Here is a 23,506-nt window from a genome sequence, read left to right as displayed (position 1 = left end):
CCGGGCCAAGGGCAGGAGGCAACGCCCACAACAAACACGCTGGGCAGGGCCAGGGCCAGGCTTGCGGCAGCCGCATGGCCGGGGAACGTCGGTACCCAAGACACAAACCCCAGCCCTGCCGCCAGCCAGCACGCGCCGGGCTGGGCCCGGACAGCCTGCGGGAGATGCCCTCCAGGCCGGGCGTCCGAACTCGGGCCCTAGCGCCCACACGCCGCAGGGGGCAGCTGGGACCGCGGTGACTCCAGGAAGTACGGCTGGGGAATGAGGAGGGGACGCAGGGAGGGCCAGGCCCATCCCAGCTGCAGCCCCCAGGCCCGCCCCCACGGCGCTGGAGGGAGCTGGCAGCACCTTGAGCAGGGCGCTCGGTGGCAGGACTCACCTGCCCGGCTGTCTCTCTCGCCTGGGCAAGCCGGGCAGAGCCGGGGGAGGGCGGCAGAGGTGGCTGTGAACACACCAGCAACAAGGGGGCCTGGGCGGAGCTTCCGGCCAGGCCATGACACACGGAGCCATCGTGCTGCAGGCTCAGGCAGCCAGCGGGGCCTCTGCCTCGCCGTGCGGCACAGCCGCTGGGCCCCCCGCTGGCAGGTGGGGCTTTGAGCCGGCTGCCGTGCAGTGACCGGGGTAGCGCCCCGGCCGGGGCCCACGGGGGCGAGGAAGAGGCAGAGGCAGAGGCAGGCACACGGCCGGAGCTACCTTTATTGGAAGAGATTTTATCTACAAAAGAGTGAAAAAGAGCTGGAAAAGCCAGCGTAAAAAGAGCTGGCACGGGGGGCATGGCCCCAGCAGATCCCGTCAGGCACCACCACTCAGACTGGGGGGAAGGCACCACCCCTACCAGGGCCTCCTGCCTCCCCCAGCCTGCTCCGGGTCACCCCCTAGACTCTCCATTCCCCCCGCAGCCCCACCTGCCAGCCCTGCCCCCATCCTGCCCAGCAGGCTGAAATCCCTACTTCCCTAGGAGGCAGCGGCAGGTAGGGGGAGCAGGGTGCCCCCCCGCCTGGCCCCTCTGCTTGGGGGCACCCGCATCCCCAGCAGACACAGTACCCATGGCCACCAAGCCCCTGCACCCCCCACATCCCCGCTGAGCCGGACCCTCCCCCCAGTACGCAGGCTGGGGTACGACACGAGGGCCTGAGTTGAGCCGGGGAGGGGGAGGCCCCGCACAGCCCTAGCTGGGGAAGATGAAGGTCTTGATTCTGCCCAGCCCCACTGCTGCATCCAAGGAGCACTGCTGCAGCCCCAGGGGGCCGGGCCAGTCGTGGGGGCCGGGGGTCAGGGGCCAGGCCGAGCAGGCCCTGCCGTGGGGCGCCGGGCGAGCGGGGGCCAAGGTGAGTCCAAAGGGGCTGGGCTGGGCCAAGGGGCTGCCGGGGCTCGTGCGGTTGGATGGCTCACAGGCGCTGCCCCCTCTGCGGAGTCTCAGGCAGTTTGGGCAGGGGGGGGGCTCTTGCCGGGGCCTCGGCTGCGGGGAAGAGCCTGGGGCCTCTGCGTAGGACAGGGCCGTCAGCACGCTGCCCCACAGGTACAGGGCCGTCGCCGTGACCCCGCCACCAGGGCGGCGCTGCTCCTCCGCCGTCTCGTTCTCCGCCGCGGGCCGGGAGCGGCTGTGGGAGCAGGGGAGCAGCGGACTGACAAAGGGGGCGAGGGAGGGCCCAGAGCCCAGCGAGCACCCCCCGTCCATGGGGGGTAGCAGAGGCCGCAGGGCAACGGGGCCAGCACGCCCCTCCCGCATGACCTGGTGCACCACCGTGACGGAGGCAAAGACGGCAGCGACGCCAGTGAGATACATCACGCCCAGCACGCAGGCCAGCTGTGCGGAGAGAGAGAGAGACGGGTCACCCAGCGCCCTTGTGCCTGGCCCTGCCGGGGGAGAGACCAGCAGCAGCCAGTTACCCCAATGCCCCTCAAGGGGCAGGCAGCTGGGAGCCCAGTAGCCCCGGGCAGAGCAAATCTGCCCCAGCCCCGCGCCCCCGGACACTGGCCAACACCACGCAGGCTGCTGAACCGCGGCTCGGCTGCAGCTGGGGTGCCGACTGCTCCCCACAGCCAGGTGTGACCCTCCCGCCGGGGCAGCGCCGCACACACTGCTCAGCCCGGGTGCAAAGGGGGCTCGTCGCGCTCAGCAAACGTTGCCAGGGAACATCGCCCCGTTGGCAACGGCCCCCACGCCGGCGCACGGCGGCGGAAAGCCCCGCCCCCCCGAAACGCTGCCAGGCCTCGCGCAACAGTCGCCCCCCCGGACTACATCTCCCATGAGCCTCCACCCGCCTGCGTGGGCGCCCTGGTGCATCCTGGGACTGGAACCCCGCACGCAAGGGGCAGCTGAGCGACGCTTCCGCCTGCAGGAGTTTGCTCCTCCCGCCACAAACTGGAATTTCATGGAAACCGGCCCGCCAAGGACCAGCCTCCGGAAAGCCCAATGGCTGCCCAGCAGGCCCCATCCCCTCCCGCAGGGGCAGCCCGCTCAGCCCTGGGCCCGGCGCCCCCGGCAGGAAGGCTCCCCCTGTTCTCCGGGCCCGGCTCGCTCCTACCTTGGCCACCTGCTGGTAGAACTGGCCCAGGGCCTGCTGCCAGAGGGGCTGCTCCAGCAGGACGCACAGGTCCGTGTAGGTGAACCAGCCGCGCTGGGTGCCCTGCTTCTTGGCCACGCTGCGGGGAAGCAAAGCGCTCAGGTGTCTGCTCTGGCCACAGACCCTCCTGCTGACGGCCCCCTGCCCTGGGCGGCCCCCAGAGCCACGGAACAGAACGGCCACACTGGCTCAGACCACAGGCCCATCCAGCCCAGGCTCCCGTTGGCCACCAGTGGCCAAGGCCCGGTGCCCCAGAGGGAGGGAACAGAACCGGGAACCCTCCCGTGGTCCCTCCCGTCGCCCACCTCCTGGCACACAGGCCAGGGACACCGCCCCCCCCAGCCTGCCTACCAGCCATTGCGGGACCCACCCCCCATAAATGGATCTGGCTCTTTTCCGAGCCCAAGGAGTTCCGCGGGAGTGAAGAGAAGCTGCCTTGGGTCTGTTCAAACCTGCCGCCTGCTCATTTCACCGGGTGACCCCGAGTTCGTGTGTTGTGGGAGCAAGTCGGTCACGCAAAGCACACTCAGCGCAAGCCCTGGCCGAGAAGGAGCTGGTTCCCCCCTCCCCCGCCTGGCACGTCAACTGCCCTGAGCCCTGCCCAGGAGGAGGTGCAGACCCGCCCAGGTGGGTGATCTGGGCCCCGGGACACGCTGTGGCTCGCACCTGGAGCTGCGTGGGCAAGCACAGCCAGTGGGGGGGGAGCACAGCGGGGCAGCCCTGGGACCAACGCGGGCATCAGCAGACCCGGGCATGGCACCGAGGCGCGGTACCGCCTTAGGGCCAGGCCCCCGGCTGGGACACTCCTCCCTCCCGCACGGCTCCAATCTTACCGGCCTTCCAGCCAGCTCAGCACGTCAAACAGCTCCTTGGGGTCGGTGTAGAGGCTCCAGTCCTGCAGGGAGGGAGGGACCGGTCAGACTGGTAACAGGAACCCAGCCCCCGCCGGCCTGGGCTGAGTGGGGTTGGGAGGGGCTCAGTGGCCCTCCCATGACAGTGAGCCGGTGAGACGAATTCCAGCTCCTTTGCCCCATCTCCCAGCAGGGCCGGGGGCTTTGCAGCCTGTGTCCCGTCCCGGCCCCAGCTGGAGTTCGGCTGGGCTCCTGGACAATCGCTGCCTGGGAGCAGGAATCCCAACATAGAACAGCCAGACTGGCTCAGACCAAAGGCCCGTCCAGCCCAGGGTCCCGTCTGCCAACAGCGGCCAGGGCCAGGTGCCCCATAGGGAGGGAACAGAGCAGGGAATCCTCACGTGATCCCTCCCATCACCCACCTCCAGGGAAACAGAGGCTAGAGACACCATCCCTACCCAGCCTGGCTAACAGCCACTGAGGGACGTAACCTCCAGGAATCTATCTAGCTCTTTTTTGAACCCTGTTCAAGTCCCGGCCTTCACTGCATCCTCTGGCGAGGAGTTCCACAGATCGATTGTGCGCTGAGCGAAGAAAAACTTCCTTTGGTTTGTTTTAAACCTGCTGCCTGTTCATTTCATTTGGTGCCCCCTAGATCTTATATTGTGGAAATAAATAACTTTTCCTTATTCACTTTTCCCACACCAGTCATGATTTTACAGACCTCTCTCATATCCCCCCTTAGTCTCCTCTTTTCTAAGATGAAAAATCCCAGTCTTTTTAATCTCTCTCCATATGAGACCTGTTCCAAACCCCTCCTCATTTTTGTTGCCCTTTCTGAACCTTTTCCAGTGCCAAGAGATCTTTTTGAGATGAGGCGACTACATCTGTACGCAGTATTCCAGATGTGGGCGTCCCATGGTTTTACAGCGAGGCAGTAAGATATTTTCTGTCGTATTCTCTAGCCCTTCTTTAATGATTCCAAATATTCAGTTTGCTTTTCTGACGGCAGCTGCACACTGAGTGGCTGTTTTCAGAGAACTGTCCATGATAACTCCAAGATCTCGCTCTTGAGTAGTTGTAGCTAAATTGGTCCCCATCATACTGTATGTCTAGCTGGGATTATTCTTTCCAATGTGCGTTACTTTCCAATTATCAACAGTACATTTCATTTGCCAGTTTGTTGCCCAGTCACTGAATTTGGTGAGATCCTTTTGAAGCTCTTCACAGTCTGCTTTGGTCTGAACCGTCTTGTGCAAATGATCCCAAACTGCTCATTTTGCCACCTCCCTGTTTGTGCCTTTTATCCCCTTGGTGCTGCTCCCGCCATCGCTATGTGGCGGCACGAAGGAACGTGCTGGCTGGCCCGCCGCAGACCCTGCTGGCCCGGGAAGCCCAGGACGGCCACAGCTAGACACAAAATGACCAGGAACCAAGGCAGGGCTGGAGGGGAAGGGGGGAGGGGAATCGTGCCTCCCGTGAGCTTGACCGGGGAGGCAGATCGCAGGCTGGACAGCACCAAGGTCCAACGAGCTGCTGCAAATGCTACAGTCCCACGACGGAACCAACTCCGCAGCAACCCGCGCTGGGCTTCCTGCAGGGGCCAGCCTCTGCCAGCCGGCGCCCTGGCACATCCCCCCTTCTGCACTCCAGCCACTGCTATCCTCCCGCCAGCCTGGCTCAGCAGCCTCCCCACCCCATGGAGCCTGCACTCAGCGGTGAGGAGCGTCCCCTGCTGGCCAGCGGCACACCCTGCACTGACCACAGCTTCAGGGAGTTGGGGGTGGGGCGCGAGGGGGCAGTTGTGGGGAGCAGGCTGTTCCCAGCCCAGGCTAACGGGATGGAGCAGCCCTGAGCAGAGCAGGGCCCGCAGAATGTCTGATCTTTGGGGGCACAGGAGCCAGTCCTGCTGCACCCGGGGAAGGGGCTGGCCACGCTCAAGCTGGAAGTCCTGTCCCCCTCCATCAGCGGTTCCCAGGCCAGATCCCTCCTGGAAGCCCCACGGACACTGTGCACACCAGGCCCGGCCCTGTGCTCTCACAGCGCCCTCTGCTCGCTGGCCTGCTCGTCCCCAGCCACCGCCAGCTAACCCTGGTGCCCAACGCCTCTCCCCTGGCCCTGCGGGCAGCAAGGCCTGGCTGGTCTAGGGTGCTCCCGGGGGGACTGGCCCTCACGCTGCGTCTGTGTGGCACCCGGGGCCCTGATCTCGGGTGGGGGGGTCTGTGCAGCCCCAGCGTCAGGGCAGCGGCCCGGAGGCGAGAGCACGACCCCACTGGCCGTACTTACAATGGCGCGCAGGAAGTTCATCTCCAGCCTGTTGAGGGTCTGCACGTCCACCTTGCCGGCCGCGCCCCACTCGTCATTGAACACCTCCTCCTCCTCCCCCTCGTCGTACAGGTACTTGCTGGCAACCATCTGCAGCCAGGAGCAGAGTGCCGGTCAGCCCGGCCCCGCCAGCCGCCGCCTGCCCGCCGCTCGCCCGCCCACCCGCCCGCCTGCTGCTCGCCCGCCCACCTACCACTCACCCACCCGCCCGCCCGCCGCTCACCCGCCCACCCGCCCGCCCGCTGCTCACCCGCCCACCTACCACTCACCCACCCGCCCGCCGCTCGCCCACCCGCCCGCCTGCTGCTCACCCGCCCACCTACCACTCACCCACCCGCCCGCCCGCCGCTCACCCGCCCGCCCACCTGCCGCCCACCCGCCCGCCGCTCACCATGGAGATGAGGAAGAGGTCCGAGGAGGAGATCTGCTGCAGGTACTCGGGGTTGCGGTGCCGGAGCCGCTCGATGTAAACCAGAGCCAGCATCATGGAGCAGGGCGAGATGCAGGCTTCCCTGTGAGCGCGGGGAGAGCACGGACTCAGGATCCTTGCTGCCCGGCACACAGCGTCCCGCCCCGTCCACCCGCCCCGCCATCCAGCAGGATGCCGCTCCAGGCGCCAACAAGGCAGCGGTGCCCACGGGCATGCGCACAACAGCCCCCGCCGATCACCCGCCTCAGACCCTTCTGCTGGCCACCGGCTCCTGGCGCACGAGGCTTGTGGGGCACGACAGGCCTGGCTGGTGCCCGCAGAGCCGCCCCGGCGTTATGCCCATCACGAGAGTCACGGCTTCCGCTAGCGCACAGCGATGGGAACGGCCCAGCCACAGGGCCCAGCCAGGAACGGGCAGCGGTACCAGCTGGCTCTGGTCTCCCGGCCCAGCCAGGAACGGGCAGCGGTACCAGCTGGCTCTGGTCTCCCGGCCCAGCCAGGAACGGGCAGCGGTACCAGCTGGCTCTGGTCTCCCGGCCCAGCCAGGAACGGGCAGCGGTACCAGCTGGCTCTGGTCTCCCGGCCCAGCCAGGAACGGGCAGCGGTACCAGCTGGCTCTGGTCTCCCGGCACTGCCGTGCTATGAAAGCCACAAGCCTTGTTCCCCCCCTTGGGCCTGGAAAGCTGAGCGCAAGAGGGCCCCTGGGACAGGGCCTGGCCTGAGATACAGACCAGACCTCAGGGGCAGTGTGCACGGGCTCGGGGCCCCGGCTGTGCCACGTCAGCCCCAGGCCAGACCCCACGTGGGGAGCAGGCAAGCGAATCGGCCCAAGGCCGGCCGATGCCGGTGGTGGGGACGCTTCCTGGCCAGCGGCTCCCCACCTGGGTGGCTGCAGCCAAGCGGAGCGTTGAGCCAGGTCACAGGCCCCCACCTGCGCCGGTGCAGCCTGCTGCTGCCAGCAAGGGGCTAGGAGGAGCATCTTACCGGGACACATGGCAGACGTATTTCTTCTGGAGCCTGCGGATGGGGCTGGGAGCGGCTTTCTGGAGCAACTCGACAGCGATGTCTAGGACGGAGGCAGAGCAGCACAGGCATTGACACCAGCCATGAGCCCGGACCCCCAGCCATGAGCCCGGACCCCCAGCCCCCATCACCGCCACATGGCAGGGTACCCGGGGGGAGGGGCGGGGGGAGGGTCACTCCCCCTTCTGCAGGGTTTCAGCCCAGAATGAGTTCTGGTGCCTGGAAACCCCAGGCAGGAGGCGCTGAGCAGCCGCACTCAGAAACCTGCCCCCAGGAGGGCGTCTCTCGCCGGGCAGCCAGAAACCAGCGACCAGGTTCAGCCTCCGTGAGCCCGCCCAGCAGCAGGGGCTTGTAGGGATGCGGGCCCAGGTCAGACCCAGATGGGCACTGTCACGGCGTCAGAACCCCGCGGGGAATGGCCCAAACGGCTCTGAAACACACCCTGCTCATCAGCCCCCCTTCGGGCGGGGCCCTCGTGCCTCAGCCCCCGGGTTCAGAGCACAGACGCGATCGTGGGGCTGCAGAAGGGCTACGCTCAAGGGTGTGAAAAGTCCTCCCCGTGTGACCCCAGCCCACCTCTGTGCGAAGGCGGCGCCGAGGACCGCGATGGGAGACGCCGTGTGGGCACAGCGGTAGCCAGTCCCCACCCGGAGACGCTGGCACCACTCACCTGCCACCGGGCTGGAGAGATGGTCCAGGTTACAGTCTGTGTCCCAGCTGTAGTACAGCCGCTTCCGCACCCTCTGGCTCAGCTGCTGGTGCCCTGGCAGAAACTGACAAGGGGGATGGGCAGGGTGAGAACCAAGCAGCCCTGCTCTGGCCCCGTCCCAGAGAGCCGGGCTGGCTGCAGGGCCAAGCGAGCACTCGGACACCACAGGGACCGACACGGGCAGAACAAAACCAGAACACAGCCGGTCACTGGAGACAGCCGGGCTACGCCCACCCCTGCTAGGCCGCGAGCCGCGCCGGTCCCACACCACACGCTGGCCTCCCAGACGCTGCAAGGCCGGGCGGGCGACCAGGGGGTGGAACAGGCTCAGGGCGAGCAGCCGTTCCACGCCGGGGACTGTTCAGCTCAGCAAGGAGATGAGTAAGAACAGAGGAACGGCCCATCCGTCTGACCCAACAGCCCAGCATCCGGTCTGGCGCCAGGGCCAGGCGCCCCCCAGGCATGAGCAGCGCAGGACGATTGCCTGCGGATCCCTGGCGCGCTGGTCACGTCCTTGACCCATTGGGGGCTAGGGGAGAGGGGTGGGTACAACCAGGACGGGGTGGCCTGCGGCTGGGGGAGTCATGTCACCCGTCTCAGAACACAAGCGCCAGGGGACAGCCAAGGACATCTGGAGGGGGGTTACAATTAGCACAAGGAGACCCCCATTTACCCAGCAGTCACCCCTGGAAACAACCCCCCTTTACCCCACAGCCACCCCAGAGACCCCCCCCATTACCCGGAAGTCGCCCCTGGAAACAACCCCCCTTTACTCCACAGCCACCCCAAAGACCCCCCCCATTTACCTGGCAGTCACCCCTGGAAACAACCCCCCTTTACCCCACAGCCACCCCAGAGACCCCCCCCATTACCCGGAAGTCGCCCCTGGAAACAACCCCCCTTTACTCCACAGCCACCCCAAAGACCCCCCCCATTTACCTGGCAGTCACCCCTGGAAACAACCCCCCTTTACCCCACAGCCACCCCAGAGACCCCCCCCATTTACCTGGCAGTCACCCCTGGAAACAACCCCCCTTTACCCCACAGCCACCCCAGAGACCCCCCCCATTACCCGGAAGTCGCCCCTGGAAACAACCCCCCTTTACCCCACAGCCACCCCAGAGACCCCCCCCCATTTACCCGGCAGTCACCCCTGGAAACAACCCCCCTTTAACCCACAGCCACCCCAGAGACCCCCCCATTTACCCGTTAGTCACCCCTGGAAACAACCCCCCTTTACCCCACAGCCACCCCAGAGACCCCCCCATTTACCCGGCAGTCACCCCTGGAAACAACCCCCCTTTACCCCACAGCCACCCCAGAGACCCCCCCCCCATTTACCCGGCAGTCACCCCTGGAAACAACCCCCCTTTACCCCACAGCCACCCCAGAGACCCCCCCCATTTACCCGGCAGTCACCCCTGGAAACAACCCCCCTTTACCCCATAGCCACCCCAGAGACCCCCCCATTTACCCGGCAGTCACCCCTGGAAACAACCCCCCTTTACCCCACAGCCACCCCAGAGACCCCCCCCTTTACCCGGAAGTCACCCCCGGAAATGACTCCCCCCTTTACCCCACAGCCGCCCCCGGACCCCCCCCTTCACTCAGCAGCCGGGCCAACAGGTGACCGGGTTCAGACGGGGGGTGGCCGGGCTGCCAGCTCCGGCGCCCTTGGCTTTGGCCGTGGGGCTGCCCGGGGTAACTGGAGCGCCCGCCCGGCCCGGCCGCAGGGCAGACAGGCCGTGGGGGTGCCGGGATCGGAGCCGGGAGCCCAGCGGTGCGTGCGGGCAGGAGCCGCCGCCGGGATCGGGGGTCGCAAGCGGGGCGGGGCCGCTCACCGAGAACTCCTGGAAGCCGCTCAGGCAGAAGGTGCCCTCCTCGTCCAGCAGGAGCCCGTCCAGGTCCATGGCGCCGGCGGGCAGGGGGCGCTGGGGGCCGGGGGCTGGAGGGGGCCGGGTGCCCGGTGCCGGGGGGCGCTGGGGGCCGGGGGGCCTGGGGAGGGGGCTGGAGGGGGCTGGGGGCCGGGTGCCCGGTGCCGGGGGGCGCTGGGGGCCGGGGGGCGCTGGGGACCCGGGGGCTGGAGGGGGCTGGAGGGCGCTGGGTGCTCGGGGGCCGGGTGCTGGAGGGCGCTGGGTGCCTGGGGGCTGGGTGCCCGGAGGGCGCTGGGTGCCGGGTGCTCGGGGGCCGGGTGCCCGGTGCTGGAGGGGGCTGGGTGCTCGGGGGCCGGGTGCTGGAGGGCGCTCGGGGGCCGGGTGCTGGAGGGCGCTGGGTGCTGGAGGGCGCTCGGGGGCCGGGTGCTGGAGGGCGCTGGGTGCGGGGTGCTCGGGGCCCGGGTGCCCCGTACGGCGGCGGGCTGAGAAGGGCCCCGCCTCGCTCGCTCGCTCCTTTCCTCTTCCCGGGGCAGGGGGCGGCTGCAGCCCGGCCCTGCCCACCGCGGAGCGCGCCCGCCCCGGAAGCTGCCGGGCTGAGTCACCCCACAGGCCGCCCAGCGGGGCCGGGGCCGGGGTCGGCGCGCGGTGCTCGGGCGGTCCCGGGGCCCTGGCGGTGCGGGAGTGGAGAGTAACTCGGGCTGTGCTAGTGGAACTTTGGAAGAGGAGGGCTCTCGGGGGAGAGTGTGTCTGTCAGCAGCCACCAGCTCCCCTTGTGTTCGCGTGTCAGATCAGAGTTTCCCAATTGTATTTGGCCACGGAACCCTTTTAAACTCAAAAGAATTTTGTGGAACCCCTAAGAGCAGGCTTATATATCTATATAGCTGAAAAAGTAGACCACAAATAAGTAAGGGTAATAATACAAGGTCAAGGAGATCAACAAAATTGAAAATGGTTTTCAATAAAATTCATAAATGCTTAATATTAATTATTATTTTTGTAATAATAACATGTTATTGTAATGGAATTTTCTCGTGGAACCCTTATTTTCACTTCGTGGAACCCTGGGGTTCCCTGGAACACCATTTGAGAAACAGTGATAGAAATGTAGCAGTGTTAGTCTGGTGTAGCTGAAACAAAAGCCAGGACTATGTAGCACTTTAAAGACTAACAAGATGGTTTATTAGATGATGAGCTTTCGTGGGCCAGACCCACTTCCTCAGAAACACTGTGTTAGATACTTGTAGCCTGTCATAGTGTGGTTGATTAAACAACTAACCGAGAAGCAAAAGCTTATAGGTTAATGCTGTAGGTCAGTGTTTCTCCCCCAGTGGTAGGAAGACCCTCAGGGTACTCCAGGGAAGTCTGGGGTTACATCAACACAAATGAAATTTGTAGAAAACTGAATTTTTGGTTTAAGTCTTACAGAGCTTTATTATTGTTGTACTTTTTACACCCAAAAATGTCATTGCCTGCTAGCTACAATTAAGTTGTTTAAACAAACATGTTGCACTGGTAGAACATTTTTGTGTGTGTCTGAAAACAGGTGTTTATCTTTTTGTTGTTGTTGTTGAAAAGGGGGTACTTATAATTTTTTTAAAGGGATTCTTTATTCAGAAAAGGTTGAAAAACACTGCTGTAGACTACATGCATCTCCCACTCCCCCCCCCCCCCCCGGTAAATATTTTAAAAAGGCTGGCCTGCAGCTTGGCTCCGTTCTGGCTTGTGCTGGATCTGGGATTTGCGTGGCGCTGCATTTAAAGTGTATTAAGAGCCGGGCAGCCAGACAATCTAACTCAGTCCTGGCTTGCACTGGGTCCAGGACCTACCCCTGCTACAATTCTGCATTTCAAGTGTATTAGGAGCCGAATAGACAAGCAGCCCGACTCAGTTCCAGTGCCCACCAGATCCACACCCCTTTCTCCCAGCCAGGGGCTGCTGCTACCCTGCGTTGCTGCCTCTGTATCAGTGGCAGGCAGCCAGTCCAGGAGGGGAGATGGTTTTTAAACTAGCTCCCCTTGCAGCCCAGCTCCGCCTGGCACCCTGCACTGCTGCCTCTGATACAAAGACAGCAGCACGGAGTGGCAGGGGGCTCCCCGGGAGTGGGGCCGGAGCGCACTGGCTGCCAGTCCCACCCCCAGGTACTACAGAATAGTCAATCGATAAGAATTCATGGGATTATTCGACTAGTCAGTTAACCAATATTTAACATCCCTAATGGAGTCCCCTTACTACAGGAGCCTTTGACTTTGACTTTTGTGCTGAAATCTAGTCCTAGAGACTACAACTCCCAGGCGCCCTTGGGAAAAAGGGGGGAACAGTGGCTCTTCCAGGCATGGAGAGTGTGACGGACCAGGCCTGGGCACCGCTGAGGGCATCCGCTCAGAGCGAATTGCTCAAAACCAGGGCTCCTTGCAGCCCAGACTGGAGACCTTCCCAAACAGGCCACACACCAGTCGCACCGAGCGCTCCAGCTGCCAGTCCGGCCGGCAGGAACCTCACGAGCAAAACCCCCCAGGCCCCCCAGCTCTCCCCGTGCCCCAGTCAGCCCTGGGCCTGCACACAGGTGGGGGTTATAGGACCCAATCTCATCTCCCCCGAACGGGTCCTCCCAGTCCCAAAGAACCAGCCCCAGATCCCCAGTCAGTTCACACCCTGGATCTTCCCCACAAGAGCGCGCTGGGCCCGTCCTTGAGCATCTAAAGTCTAAGGCTACGTCTATGCTGCACATTGTTGTGCAAGAAGATATGCAAATGAGGCACGGGGGGGTGACTATCGCTGCACCTCATTTGCATACCTAATGAGCCGCCATTTTTGCTGGAGGGAGTTTTGCCGCTTATTTTCAGCAAGAACAGCTCCCGCTGTGCAAGAGGGATTTTTTGCACAAGAAGAAGCAGTGTAGACAGCTCCTGGCACAAAACCCCCTTCCGTAAAAATGTATGCGGCTCATAAGGTATGCAAATGAGGCATGGCAATATTCACCCCACACTTCATTTGCATAGCTTCTTGCGCAACAATGCGCAGTGGAGACGTAGCCCAACGGTTTATTAACAAAAGAAGGAAACGGCGGCGCGTGAGGCCGTTAAGGAGAATCCGTCACACGCACCAGTCACCAGTTCTGGACGCGGCGCTCAGCAGAGATTTCCAACCGGCCAGCTTAGCAGTCCCTGGTGCCCAGCCTATGCCAGGGCGGGTCGGCCTCCTTCCTGCTCGCTGCCCCTCGCACGGCTGCTCCTGGGATCAGTAGCAGAATTGAAGACAAGATGGAGACCACTTCATGGCATTTTATATTCGTTCCTGGTGTCTCCCAGGCTGGAGCGGGTCACATGGCCAAGTGACCTGTCTGTGTTTCACATGCCGGCAGCCGTTACGCCCTGGCTGGGTTGCAGGTTTCCAGACACATTCCTCAGGTGTGTATTGGGCCACTCTGAGAGCCGATGTCCCTGGGGCCCTGCTAATTAGCACAGTCATTCATTGGCCATTCCTTCCTCACAACAGGCAGTGCAGGCCTTTGCTCTGTCTCAGACAGAAAACATTCCCAGTACCAGCACAGAGCCCATTTTCAGAACTCTACATACAGACATCACACACGTCTATGAGTAGCGCACACAGAATGAGTAGAGCATACACTTTCATTGACACCTTACATGGCCCCCTGGCGGTGTCTACGTTGGCGCGATCTTGCACAAAAGCGGCCGCTCTTGCGCAAAAACTTGCTGCCTGTCTACGCTGGCCACGTGTTCTTGCGCAAGTAAACTGACGTTCTAATTTGTGAAATCAGGGCTTCTTGTGTAAGAACTCTGACACTCCCGCTCAGGAATAAGCCCTTTTGCGCAACTGTTCTTGCACAAGAGGCCAGTGTAGACAGGCAACATGAATTTCTTGCGCAAGAAAGCCCTATGGTTAAAATGGCCATCGGAGCTTTCTTGCGCAAGAGAGCGTCTACACTGGCACGGATGCTCTTGCGCAAAAGCACATCTCTTGTGCAAAAGCACATGCCAGTGTAGATGCTCTCTTCTGGAAGAGTTTTTGCACAAGAACTCTTCCGCAAAAGAGTTTTTGCGTGAGAATGTGCCAGTGTAGATGTAACCCCTTTGTACAGAATTTGGGGCAAACACCGCCCCCCATGGGCGCAGCAGTGATCTGAGTGCTCCCCTTAAAATCCAATAACATGACAGAGTGTGCCGTAGTGGGGGGGCTGTCTGCTCTGTAGCCCGGTGTCGCCTTGCACTGGGCTGTGCGATTCCCACTGACTCACCCACATGTGTATTAGCCCAGACACCTAGGCCCAGCCTGGGCAGGTAACAAGGCTCTTCCCAGGGGGAGAGACAAAGGGAGGGAGGCGAAGACAAACACCTGATTTGGGGGAAGGGTCTGGGAGCGAGGCAGTTGCTGGCTGGGAAACATGAAGGAAACAGCCTAAGCTGAGGGTCTGGGGGGGCAAGGGACCCCCTACCCCAAGGGGTCGGAGGTATCCTGGCCCTGACTCCTGTAACCACATCACATCTGTGCTGGGCTGTATCCTGGAGGAGCAATAAGCCCCCGTTCTACTGGCTGGCGGAGTCTGTTCTTGGTGCTATGGGGCTGCAGGATCAGGGGGAACTCCGACTAGCCATCACACAGAAAGAAAGAGAGAGAAAGTTAGGAGGCTCCATGGAGAGAGGAGCCAGACTCCTGGTCGGAGCCTTTTCCAGTCCAGGAGCTGTTGTGTCTGAGAGCCTGCGGGGCTTGGACCTAGCAGGCTGCTTCAGGGGCTGTTGATTGTCTCTGGAGGGGAGAGACTCTGGCTGTGCCTGTGGCTGAGAGGGGCAACACAAACCTGCACAGGAGGTAACTCTGAGTAACTGGGCTCCTTGGGAAAGTGCTGCCTGGGACAGAGCACAGACGACAAACTGACTCTGGGTCCAGAGAGGCAGAGGGTCCAGCCCAGTGGTCCAGAGCTGCTGGCATTTTGTGGGGCTGGCTCCAGTGGCAGAGGGATTTTGCAGCTGGCTGCTCAGCTTGGACTAACACACGCAGGACCTGCCCAGGGCCGACTCCACTCCAGCTGCAAACCTCTCAGCGCGCCCACACAAGCGCCTGGGACTCTGACTCCAGAGGAGCGCACGCTCTGGGGTGGGATAAATGGTGGCAGTGTAAATGCCGGATGGATACGTTTCCTTTATCTCTGTGTGCTTTGTTAATTGATTGTGTTCACTTTCAATCTGTTCAACTCTGTTTTTTAAGTTGTTAAGTAAAGGTGTGTTCATTCTATATTCATCAATGAGATGTATATTATTTATAATTGTTGTCTTGGACTTAGATTCAGATTATTACTGGAACAATTTTATTCCTGGAGGCTCCCAAGGCACAGCATTAAGTGTGTACAGGGCCAGCCAGGTGGAGGCACCGCCATTGTATATTCTTTAGGACCAAGGGGGTGGATAGGAAATCCACTACTAAACATCACCACCACTGGGGCGCTCACGATCTCCTTTTATGTTAAAAACATCAGGTGCCCAGGCAGACACACGTGAGTGTGACCTGCTCCTGAGCAATCCAGGGAGGAAAAAGGAGATTACATATTATATATAACACATGAATACAGCGTGAGCATATACAACGAGTCCCAGAGAGTATACAACGTGAGTACATAATATACTGTGGACTACATGTCATTTCTATTGAGTATCTATAAATATGAGCAAGAGTTAAGGCCTCAAAACTCAATGTTATAATTATTCAAATTGTAATGTTCCTCTTTACATGTACTGAGTCCTTCCTTTCATCCGTCCCTCTTCAGTTTTCTTTCCTTATTGAAATAGGAAATAATTTTGATGACCTGCACTGTATTCAAAGGAATAAGGTGAATTGCACATACCACAAGAGAGCCTAAATAGCGCCTCCCTCAAACTAAGAAGTCCCAAAAATGTGACAGAGGCCCAAAACAAGAGAGTAAAAAAACCCCCCCAAAACTCTGAAGTTTAATTTAATGTGGGATTACTTATTTTAGTTCTGTACCACTTCAATTACCTAAATATTATGGGAGACCCTGGATAACTGAGATTGTGGATCATCAAGAGCATTTTCAATGTAATTAACATCTGTCAGGGAAGGTGACCAGTTTCGAATCACTGAGGTCTCAGCTGGCTTTTGCAGCTCGTTTCATTATTCTGCAAAGCAAATTCAACTTCTGATAAAAGTGAGAAAACAGCAGGAGTCTGGTGAGGAGGGAGGCGTATTTGTATCTAAAAGGAGAAGAAAATAGAGAAATAGGACAGGCCCTCAAAATTAAAACCTCCTACAACCCCGTCCAATAAACATGATTAGTCCGTGCTTTGCTTATGTATGTCAGGTGGCTGCCGAGCTGGGCTAGCCATTTTATGCCATCCTCTAGGGGATGGTGCCTTTTTTGTTGCTGATCACAGTTTCAGTCCTAGCCTGCTGGTTCTATGAAAGACACCACAATATGCAACGGTGGGGGGTTTCTTCATTGCAACTAGACACTGCAAGGTGGACGGAAGTGAAGGAAGCGCTGGTACAGGGAGGGCTGGGATTCAGTCTGCACGAAAGCGCTGCCGGCAGCAAGAAGAGACAGGGCGCGCCGCTGCGAACTCCTGCCCTACGTGGCAGGCGCTGGCGGGAAAAGCCAGCATTTTGGAAACTCAGCGTGTGGGAAGTGGCCGGAGCAGCTTGCAAGCTGCACCGCTGCCTTCTGCAATGCACCCCCCCAGCCCGTGCACAGCCCCAAGGCACCCTGCTCTCCCCATCATGCCTACCGCAGGGGCGCCAGGGAGTGGCAGCGAGATTGCCCACCTTTGTCACTCTGCGGGCTGTGGAGAGCCCCATCCCGTCCTGAACTTGAGCCAACTTCAGGGCAAACCTGTCCGGCACAGACATGCACAGCATTTTGCATTGACCCCATTCGCCGCCTGCTCCAGAGGAGAAGAGTTCACGAGGGCTTCCATTGCAAAGAGCAGGAGAAGGGGGAGGGTGCTGTGAGGGACCAGTTGCAAGAATCCCCCAAGGAGAGGGGAGGTGTCAGGTGGCTGCATCAGCTGGATGCAGAGGCCAGGTGCCCATTGGCTGGAAGTTTGGCTGCGGAGAGCCGGGCGGGCCCTGAGAGGGAGCGGCGGCCGGTGGCAGGGGACACGTTTGTTCAGCCACCGCCGATGAACCGTCTCTCGTTCCGTTGGCAGACGAGGAGCAGGGCCCAGCGCGACACCGGCGGCAGGGGACACGTTTGTCCTGCCACCGCCGATGAACTGTCTCTTGTTCCGTTGGCAGATGATTCTAATATGATTCTAGGTTGTATCAACAGGTGTGTTGTAAGCAAAACTCGTGAAGTCATTCTGCCGCTCTACTCTGCACTAGTTAGGCCTCAGCTGGAGTACTGTGTCCAGTTCTGGGCGCCACATTTCAAGAAAGAGGTGGAGAAATTGGAAAGGGTACAGAGAAGAGCGACAAGAATGATTAAAGGTCTAGAGAACATGACCTATGAAGCCAGGCTTCATGAACTGGGCTTGTTTAGTTTGGAAAAAAGAAGATTAAGGGGGGACATGAGAGCGGTTTTCAAATATCTAAAAGGGTGTCACAAGGAGGAAGGAGAAAATTTGTTCCTCTTGGTTTCTGAGGACAGGACAAGGAGTAATGGGCTTAAAGTGCAGCAGGGGAGGTTTAGATTGATCATTAGGAAAAAATTCCTAACTGTCAGGGTGGTCAAATATTGGAATAAATTGCCAAGGGAGGTGGTGGAATCTCCCTCTCTGGAGATATTTAAGAACAGGTTAGATAGACATCTGTCAGGGATGGTGTAGACGGAGCTTGGTCCTGCCGTGAGGGCGGGGGGCTGGACTCGATGACTCTCGAGGTCCCTTCCAGTCCTAGTGTTCTGTGATTCTATGAGGAGCAGGGCCCAGCGCGACGCCGGCGGTGGAGACGCAGGGACCGAAAAGGAGGACGTGTCGGGAAACCGAGGCAGGGGCCCTCCCTGTGCTGGGGGGGGCGGGGCCACACAGGCCGCCTCGCACCCTGCCCGCTGCGGCTCCCTGCAGCCACGTGCTGTGCAGCGGGCGCTCTGAGCATGCGCACATCTCTGCCCTACCTAGCCATCGCATCCCCGCCCGGGGAGGGAGGCAGTGGGAGGAGCTAAACCCGAGCAGGCGCAATAGACTCCTAGGGGGTCACGTGAAGGAAGTCACGTGCGGAGCCCAACCTGCGGCACGGCCTCGGTCACGTGCGGAGGGAGCCCAGCCCCCGTCACGTGGTGGCTGCGTGCCCGAGCCGGCTTCAGCGCGCCGCTCCTTCCGCCCGCGGCTGACAGCCCCCCCCCCCCCCCCCCCCCCCCGGTGCGCGAGCCGGAGGCGCCATGGCGGGCGGCGCGCGGGCGGAGGAGGCCGGGCCCGAGGCGGCCGAGGAGGCCATGGAGCGGCTGGCGGCGGCGCTGAGGCAGCGGCTGCGCGGCTGGGAGGCGGCCCTGGCGGCGGCGCAGCGCCTGCTGGTCTGGGAGCGCCCGCTGCTCAGCCTGGGGGCGGCCGGCGGCCTCGGGGGCCCTGTGGTGAGGGGCCGGGGGGGGGCCCTGTGGTGAGGGGCCGGGGGGGGGGCCCTGTGGTGAGGGGCCGGGGGGGCTCGGGGGGCCCTGTGGTGAGGGGCTCGGGGGGGGCCCTGTGGTGAGGGGCCGGGGGGGCTGGGGGGGCCCTGTGGCGAGGGGCCGGGGGGGGGCCCTGTGGCGAGGGGCCGGGGGGGGCCCTGTGGTGAGGGGCCGGGGGGGGGGGGCCCTGTGGTGAGGGGCCGGAGGGGCTCGGGGGGGCCCTGTGGTGAGGGGCCGGGGGGGCTCGGGGGGCCCTGTGGTGAGGGGCCGGGGGGGGCTCGGGGGTCCCTGTGGTGGGGGGTCGGGGGGGGCCCTGTGGCGAGGGGCCGGGGGGGGGCCCTGTGGCGAGGGGCCGGGGGGGGGCCCTGTGGCGAGGGGCCGGGGGGGGCCCTGTGGTGAGGGGCCGGGGGGCTCGGGGGGGGCCCTGTGGTGAGGGGCTGGGGGGGGTGAGAGGACTCAGTTGGAGGGGTGTGAGGGGGGCCCGGGAAGGGGGGCTCGGGGGAAGGTGTATGATGGAGGGGGCTGGGGAGAGGAGCAGTGGGGGAGGACTTGGAGGGGCCCCGGGGAGGGTTGGGGGGGGATCCGGGGGGAGGGGCTGGGTAGGAAGGGCAGTGGGGAAGGGGTATGAGGGAGGGGGCTGGGGAGGAGGCAGTGGGGAAGGGGTATGAGGCTGGGGGGCAATAGTGTGAGTGCACTTGGAGGCAGGACCGTAGGGAAGGGATGTGAGGCTGGGAGGGGGGCCAGGGCAGGGTTAGGTGTTGAGGATTTTTGTGTCCCCAGAATGTGAGTAGAGCACAGGGTATCCACACTAACTGTTCCAAATTGTTTTGGGGAAAACGCTAATGTTGGGGTCACTGGTCCCTGCTCATGTTGGATTGACATGTATGAAGGACACGTGCCTGGAAGTTTACATTCTAGCCTGAACACGTTTGTGTTGCTCTGAGTAATGCTGCTTCTATTCAAATGCATCTCCTCAGTTTATGTTTTAAGGGGTTCATGTGCTGCTCTCATGTTCATTTCCTTCTGGTACCTCAGTTGTTTGTTATAGCTGTAGCGCAGCATCAGAAAACAGGAACCGCCCAGAAAACCAGATGCTACAGTCATATTTTCTCTGGGGAGATGTATTAGAAATCTTGCCTATTTGTGAGCAGTGTGGGGCTCTTTGCCCCAGTGTAGGCTCTTGTTCCTGCTTGTCTTGTGATGACAGTGCTGTGGCAGGAGAGCTGGAGCTCTCTAGACTTTGGTCAGTGCTAATTCTAAAGCAACACCAGGTTTTTTTCTGATCTGGGTGAGATGAGCGTTTTTCACCCTCTCCTAAGAAACTGAATCATTTCTGAGCAGGGGGCAAGTGTGACCCTTGTTTTGAAGTCTGAATTAAGTGCAATGGAATGATGGTCTGTAGAACCTCATTTTTCTGGAAATTGTATTTAAACACATTTTGGGATATCTTCCAAGAACCTGGATGGTCTGATGTGAGAGAGGCTTCAGGGGAGACTGAAACAAAGCCTATCTTGACCTAATATCCTTGAAGCATCCAGCAGGCTAAAATCAGGGCAGATCTCATGGTGGTAAAGCAGAAAGTGTGTGAGAGAGAATCTTAGAACTGAAAGGAACCTTTAGCAGTCAAGTCCCTGGACTCATGGCAGGACCAAGCACCATCTAGACCATCCCTCACCTGGAAGCAATGACATGGGCTCAAATTGCAGCAAGGTAGGTTTAGGTTGTCCATTAGGAAATGGACATTCCTGTCTGGGTGGTTAAAGGCTGGAATAAATTGCCGAGGGAGGCTGTGGAATCTCCATCACTGGAATTTGAGCTCATTGCTTCTTGTCTTATCAGCAGAGGCTAAGGAGAATAATTTTTCTCCCTCCTCCTTGTAGCAACCTTTTAAGTACTTGAAAGTTATGATGTCCTCTCGGTCTTCTCTTTTCCAGACTAAACAAATGTAATTCTTTTAATCTTCCTTCCTACATCATGTTTTTAGACCTTAATCATATTTGTTGCTCTTCTCTCAATCTTGTCCAATTTCTCCACATCTTTCTTGAAATGCGGTGCCCAGAACTGGGGACACTATTCTAATTGAGGCCTAATCAGCGTAGCGTAGAGTAGAGTGGAAGAATGACTTCTCGTGTCTTGCTCACAGCACTCCTGTTCATGCAGCCCAGCTCTATGACTCCAGATCCTTTTCTGCAGGACTCCTTCCTAGGCAGACCTTTCCAGTCTCTATGTGTGAAACAGATTGTTCCTTCCTAACTGGGGAACTTGCATTTGTTCTACTTGAATTTCATCCTACTTACCTCCTTCTCCAGTTTTCCCAAATTGTGAATTATAATCCTATCCTCCAAAGCACTTGAAACCACTCCCATTTGATATCCACAAACTTTATAAGTGTACTCTCTATGCCATGATCTAAATCGTTGAAGAAGATATTGAACAGAATTGGTCCCAAAACTGATCCCTGCAGAAACCCACAAGTTATGACCTTCCAGCATGACTGAGAGTCATTGGTAACTACTCTGTGGGAATGGATATCCAAGCAGTTGTGCTCCCAGCTTATTGTAGCCCCTTCTAGGCTGTTTATTGATAAGAAGGTCATGCAAGACTCTATTAAATGCTTTACTAAAGTCTAGATATACCACATCTGCTGCTCCCCCTTTATCCAGAGGGTTTGTTAGCCTATTGAAATCTGTGAAATTGGTTTGACATGATTTGTCCTGGACAAATCCATGCTGATTGTTACTCTTTATCTTCTTATCTTCCAGATGTTTGCAAATGTATTCCTTAATGATTTGCTCCATTATCTTTCCTGGCACAGAAGTTAAGCTGACTGGTCTGTAGTTTCTGGGTTTGTTCTTCTTTCCTTTTTTATAGATGGGCACTAGATTTGCCTTTTCCCAGTCTTCTGGAATCTTTCCCCACTTCCATAACTTTCAAAGATTATACAGATTGGCTCAGATATTTCCTCAGTCAGCTCCTAGGATGCATTTCGACCCTGGTGACTTGAAGATATCTAACTTGGCTAAGTAAATTTTAACTTGTTCTAACTTGTTCTTTTCCTATTTTAACTTCTCACCTACCTCACTTTTCACCAGCATTCACTATGTTAGGTGTCCAATCACCACCAACTTTGGTGACAACTGAAACCAATATGCCATTTCTACGTTGTTTTCCCCTCTTCATTAAGTAACAGTCCTACTCTGTCCTTGGTCTTCCTCTTGTTTCTAATATATTTGTAGAATTTTTTCTTCTTACCTTTTATGTCTCTAGCTAGTTTGATCTCATTTTCTGCCTTGGTCTTTTTAATTGGCCCTGCATTCTTTTGTTACTTTGTTTGTATTCATTTTTCATAACTTGACCTAGTTTCCACTTTTTGTAGGACTCCTTTTTGATTTTTAGATTATTGAAGATCTGGTTAAGTCAGGGCGGTCTCTTGCCATACTTCCTATTTTTGCTACACAATGGAATAGTTTGTTCTTGCATTCTTAATAATGTCTGTTTGAAAAACTGGCAACTGTCTTCAATTGTTTTTTCTCTTAGACTTCCTTGCAATGTAGAATAGTGGTAGAAGTGATCTGAGGAAGTGGGTCTGGCCCACAAAAGCTCATCACCTATTAAACCATCTTGTTAGTCTTTAAAGTTCTACACAGTCCTGTTTTTCCTTACAATGGGACCTTACCTTACCAATTGCTTGATTTTGTTAGTCTGCCTTCTTGAAATCCATTGCTTTTATTTGGCTATTCTCCCTCCTGCCATTTCGAATCACTTCAGATTCTCAACCAGTCCTCCCTATTTGTTAGAATCAAATCTAGATCAGCCTTCTCTCTCCACCTTCTGAAATAAAAAATAGTCTCCAGGACATTCCAAGAACTCATTGGACAATCTATGCCCTGCAGTGTTGTTTTCCTAGCAGATGTTTGGATAGTTGAAGTCCCTCATCACTACTAAATCCTGTGCTTTGGATGATTTTGCTAGTTCAAAAAGAGCCTCATCCGGGTGTGTAGTAGGCCTCTACCATGACATCACCCTTTTTTTAATCTCCCCTTTATCCTTACCCAAAGAACAACGGGCGAAGTGTAATGCTTGAAAACCATTGTGAATGCAGGTGTTTACACACTGAGGGGAGACATGTAAAGGGAATTGAAAATGGGCTACTGCCATGGTAAGTGTTGGTCCACACACAAACCATTGCCATGCCTAGCAGCGTTAGCAGCATCTTCAGAAACTAGCTACAGGCATAAAGGGAAACAAGAAGACTTTTTATAAATACATTAAAAGCAAGAGGAAGACCAAGGACAGGGTAGGCCCACTGCTTAGTGAGGAGGGAGAAGCAGTAACAGGAAACTTGGAAATGGCGGAGATGCTCAATGACTTCTTTGTTTCGGTCTTCACCGAGAAGTCTGGAGGTGTGCCTAACGTAGTGAATACAAGCAGAGAGAGGGTAGGTTTAGAAGATAGGATACACAAAGAACAAGTTAAAAATCACTTAGGAAAGTTAGATGTCAGCAAGTCACCAGGTCCTGATGAAATGAATCCCAGGATACTCAAGGAGCTGATAGAGGAGGTATCTGAGCCTTTAGCTATGATCTTTGAAAAATCATGGCAGACGGGAGATTCCAGAAGACTGGAAAAGGGCAAATATTGTGCCCATCTATAAAAAGGGGAATAAGAACAACCCAGGAAACTATAGACTGGTCAGTTTAACGTCTGTCCCAGGGAAGATAATGGAGCAGGTAATTAAGGAAATCCTATGCAAACACTTGGAAGGTAATAAAGTGATAGGGAATAGCCAGCATGGGTTTGTGAAGAACAAGTCATGCCAAACTAATCTGATAGCTTTCTTTGATAAGATAACGAGCCTTGTGGATAAGGGAGAAGCGGTGGATGTCATATACCTAGACTTTAGTAAGGCATTTGATACGGTCTCGCATGATATTCTTATTGATAAACTAGGCAAATATAACTTAGATAGGGCCACGATAAGGTGGGTGCATAATTGGCTGGATAACCGTAGTCAGAGAGTTGTTGTTAACGGTTCTAAATCCTGCTGGAAAGGGATAACAAGTGGAGTTCCTCAAGGGTCTGTTTTGGGACCCGGACTGTTCAATATCTTCATCAATGATGTAGATATTGGGATAGAGAGTACGCTTATTAAGTTTGCAGA

General features: G+C 58.2%; 2 protein-coding genes across 4 annotated transcripts in view; one reads left to right on the top strand and one right to left on the bottom strand.

Moving 5' to 3' along the window:
* Nucleotides 1–678: 678 nt before the first annotated feature.
* Nucleotides 679–9,903, bottom strand: CNPPD1 (cyclin Pas1/PHO80 domain containing 1). The gene is made up of 8 exons (XM_075932947.2): nucleotides 9,747–9,903; nucleotides 7,867–7,969; nucleotides 7,158–7,239; nucleotides 6,135–6,255; nucleotides 5,705–5,833; nucleotides 3,401–3,462; nucleotides 2,529–2,646; nucleotides 679–1,807 (listed from the first exon to the last, which is right to left on the bottom strand). The coding sequence occupies exons 1-8, from the start codon at nucleotides 9,813–9,815 to the stop codon at nucleotides 1,169–1,171; spliced, it is 1,323 nt and encodes a 440-aa protein (XP_075789062.2). The 5' UTR covers nucleotides 9,816–9,903; the 3' UTR covers nucleotides 679–1,168.
* Nucleotides 9,904–17,988: 8,085 nt separating this feature from the next.
* Nucleotides 17,989–23,506, top strand: part of RETREG2 (reticulophagy regulator family member 2) — a 28,728-nt gene continuing 23,210 nt past the window's right edge. Inside the window, exons 1-2 of one of the 3 annotated variants that reach the window (XM_089779601.1) lie at nucleotides 17,989–18,305; nucleotides 18,563–18,571. In XM_089779601.1, coding sequence (XP_089635727.1) covers nucleotides 18,124–18,305; nucleotides 18,563–18,571 — 191 coding nt within the window. In that variant the 5' untranslated portion in view covers nucleotides 17,989–18,123. Of the gene's footprint in view, nucleotides 18,306–18,562; nucleotides 18,572–18,759; nucleotides 18,775–23,506 lie in introns of those variants that run through there. The other 2 variants (XM_075932926.2, XM_089779602.1) reach the window with 2 other exon arrangements.

The sequence above is a fragment of the Pelodiscus sinensis genome, chromosome 7 (assembly GCF_052426305.1).
Source record: "Pelodiscus sinensis isolate ZL-2025 chromosome 7, ASM5242630v1, whole genome shotgun sequence".
Classification (NCBI taxonomy): Eukaryota; Metazoa; Chordata; order Testudines; family Trionychidae; genus Pelodiscus; species Pelodiscus sinensis.
The sequence above is the reverse complement of the archived record's forward strand: the minus strand, read 5'-3'. Positions and strand labels throughout refer to the sequence as shown.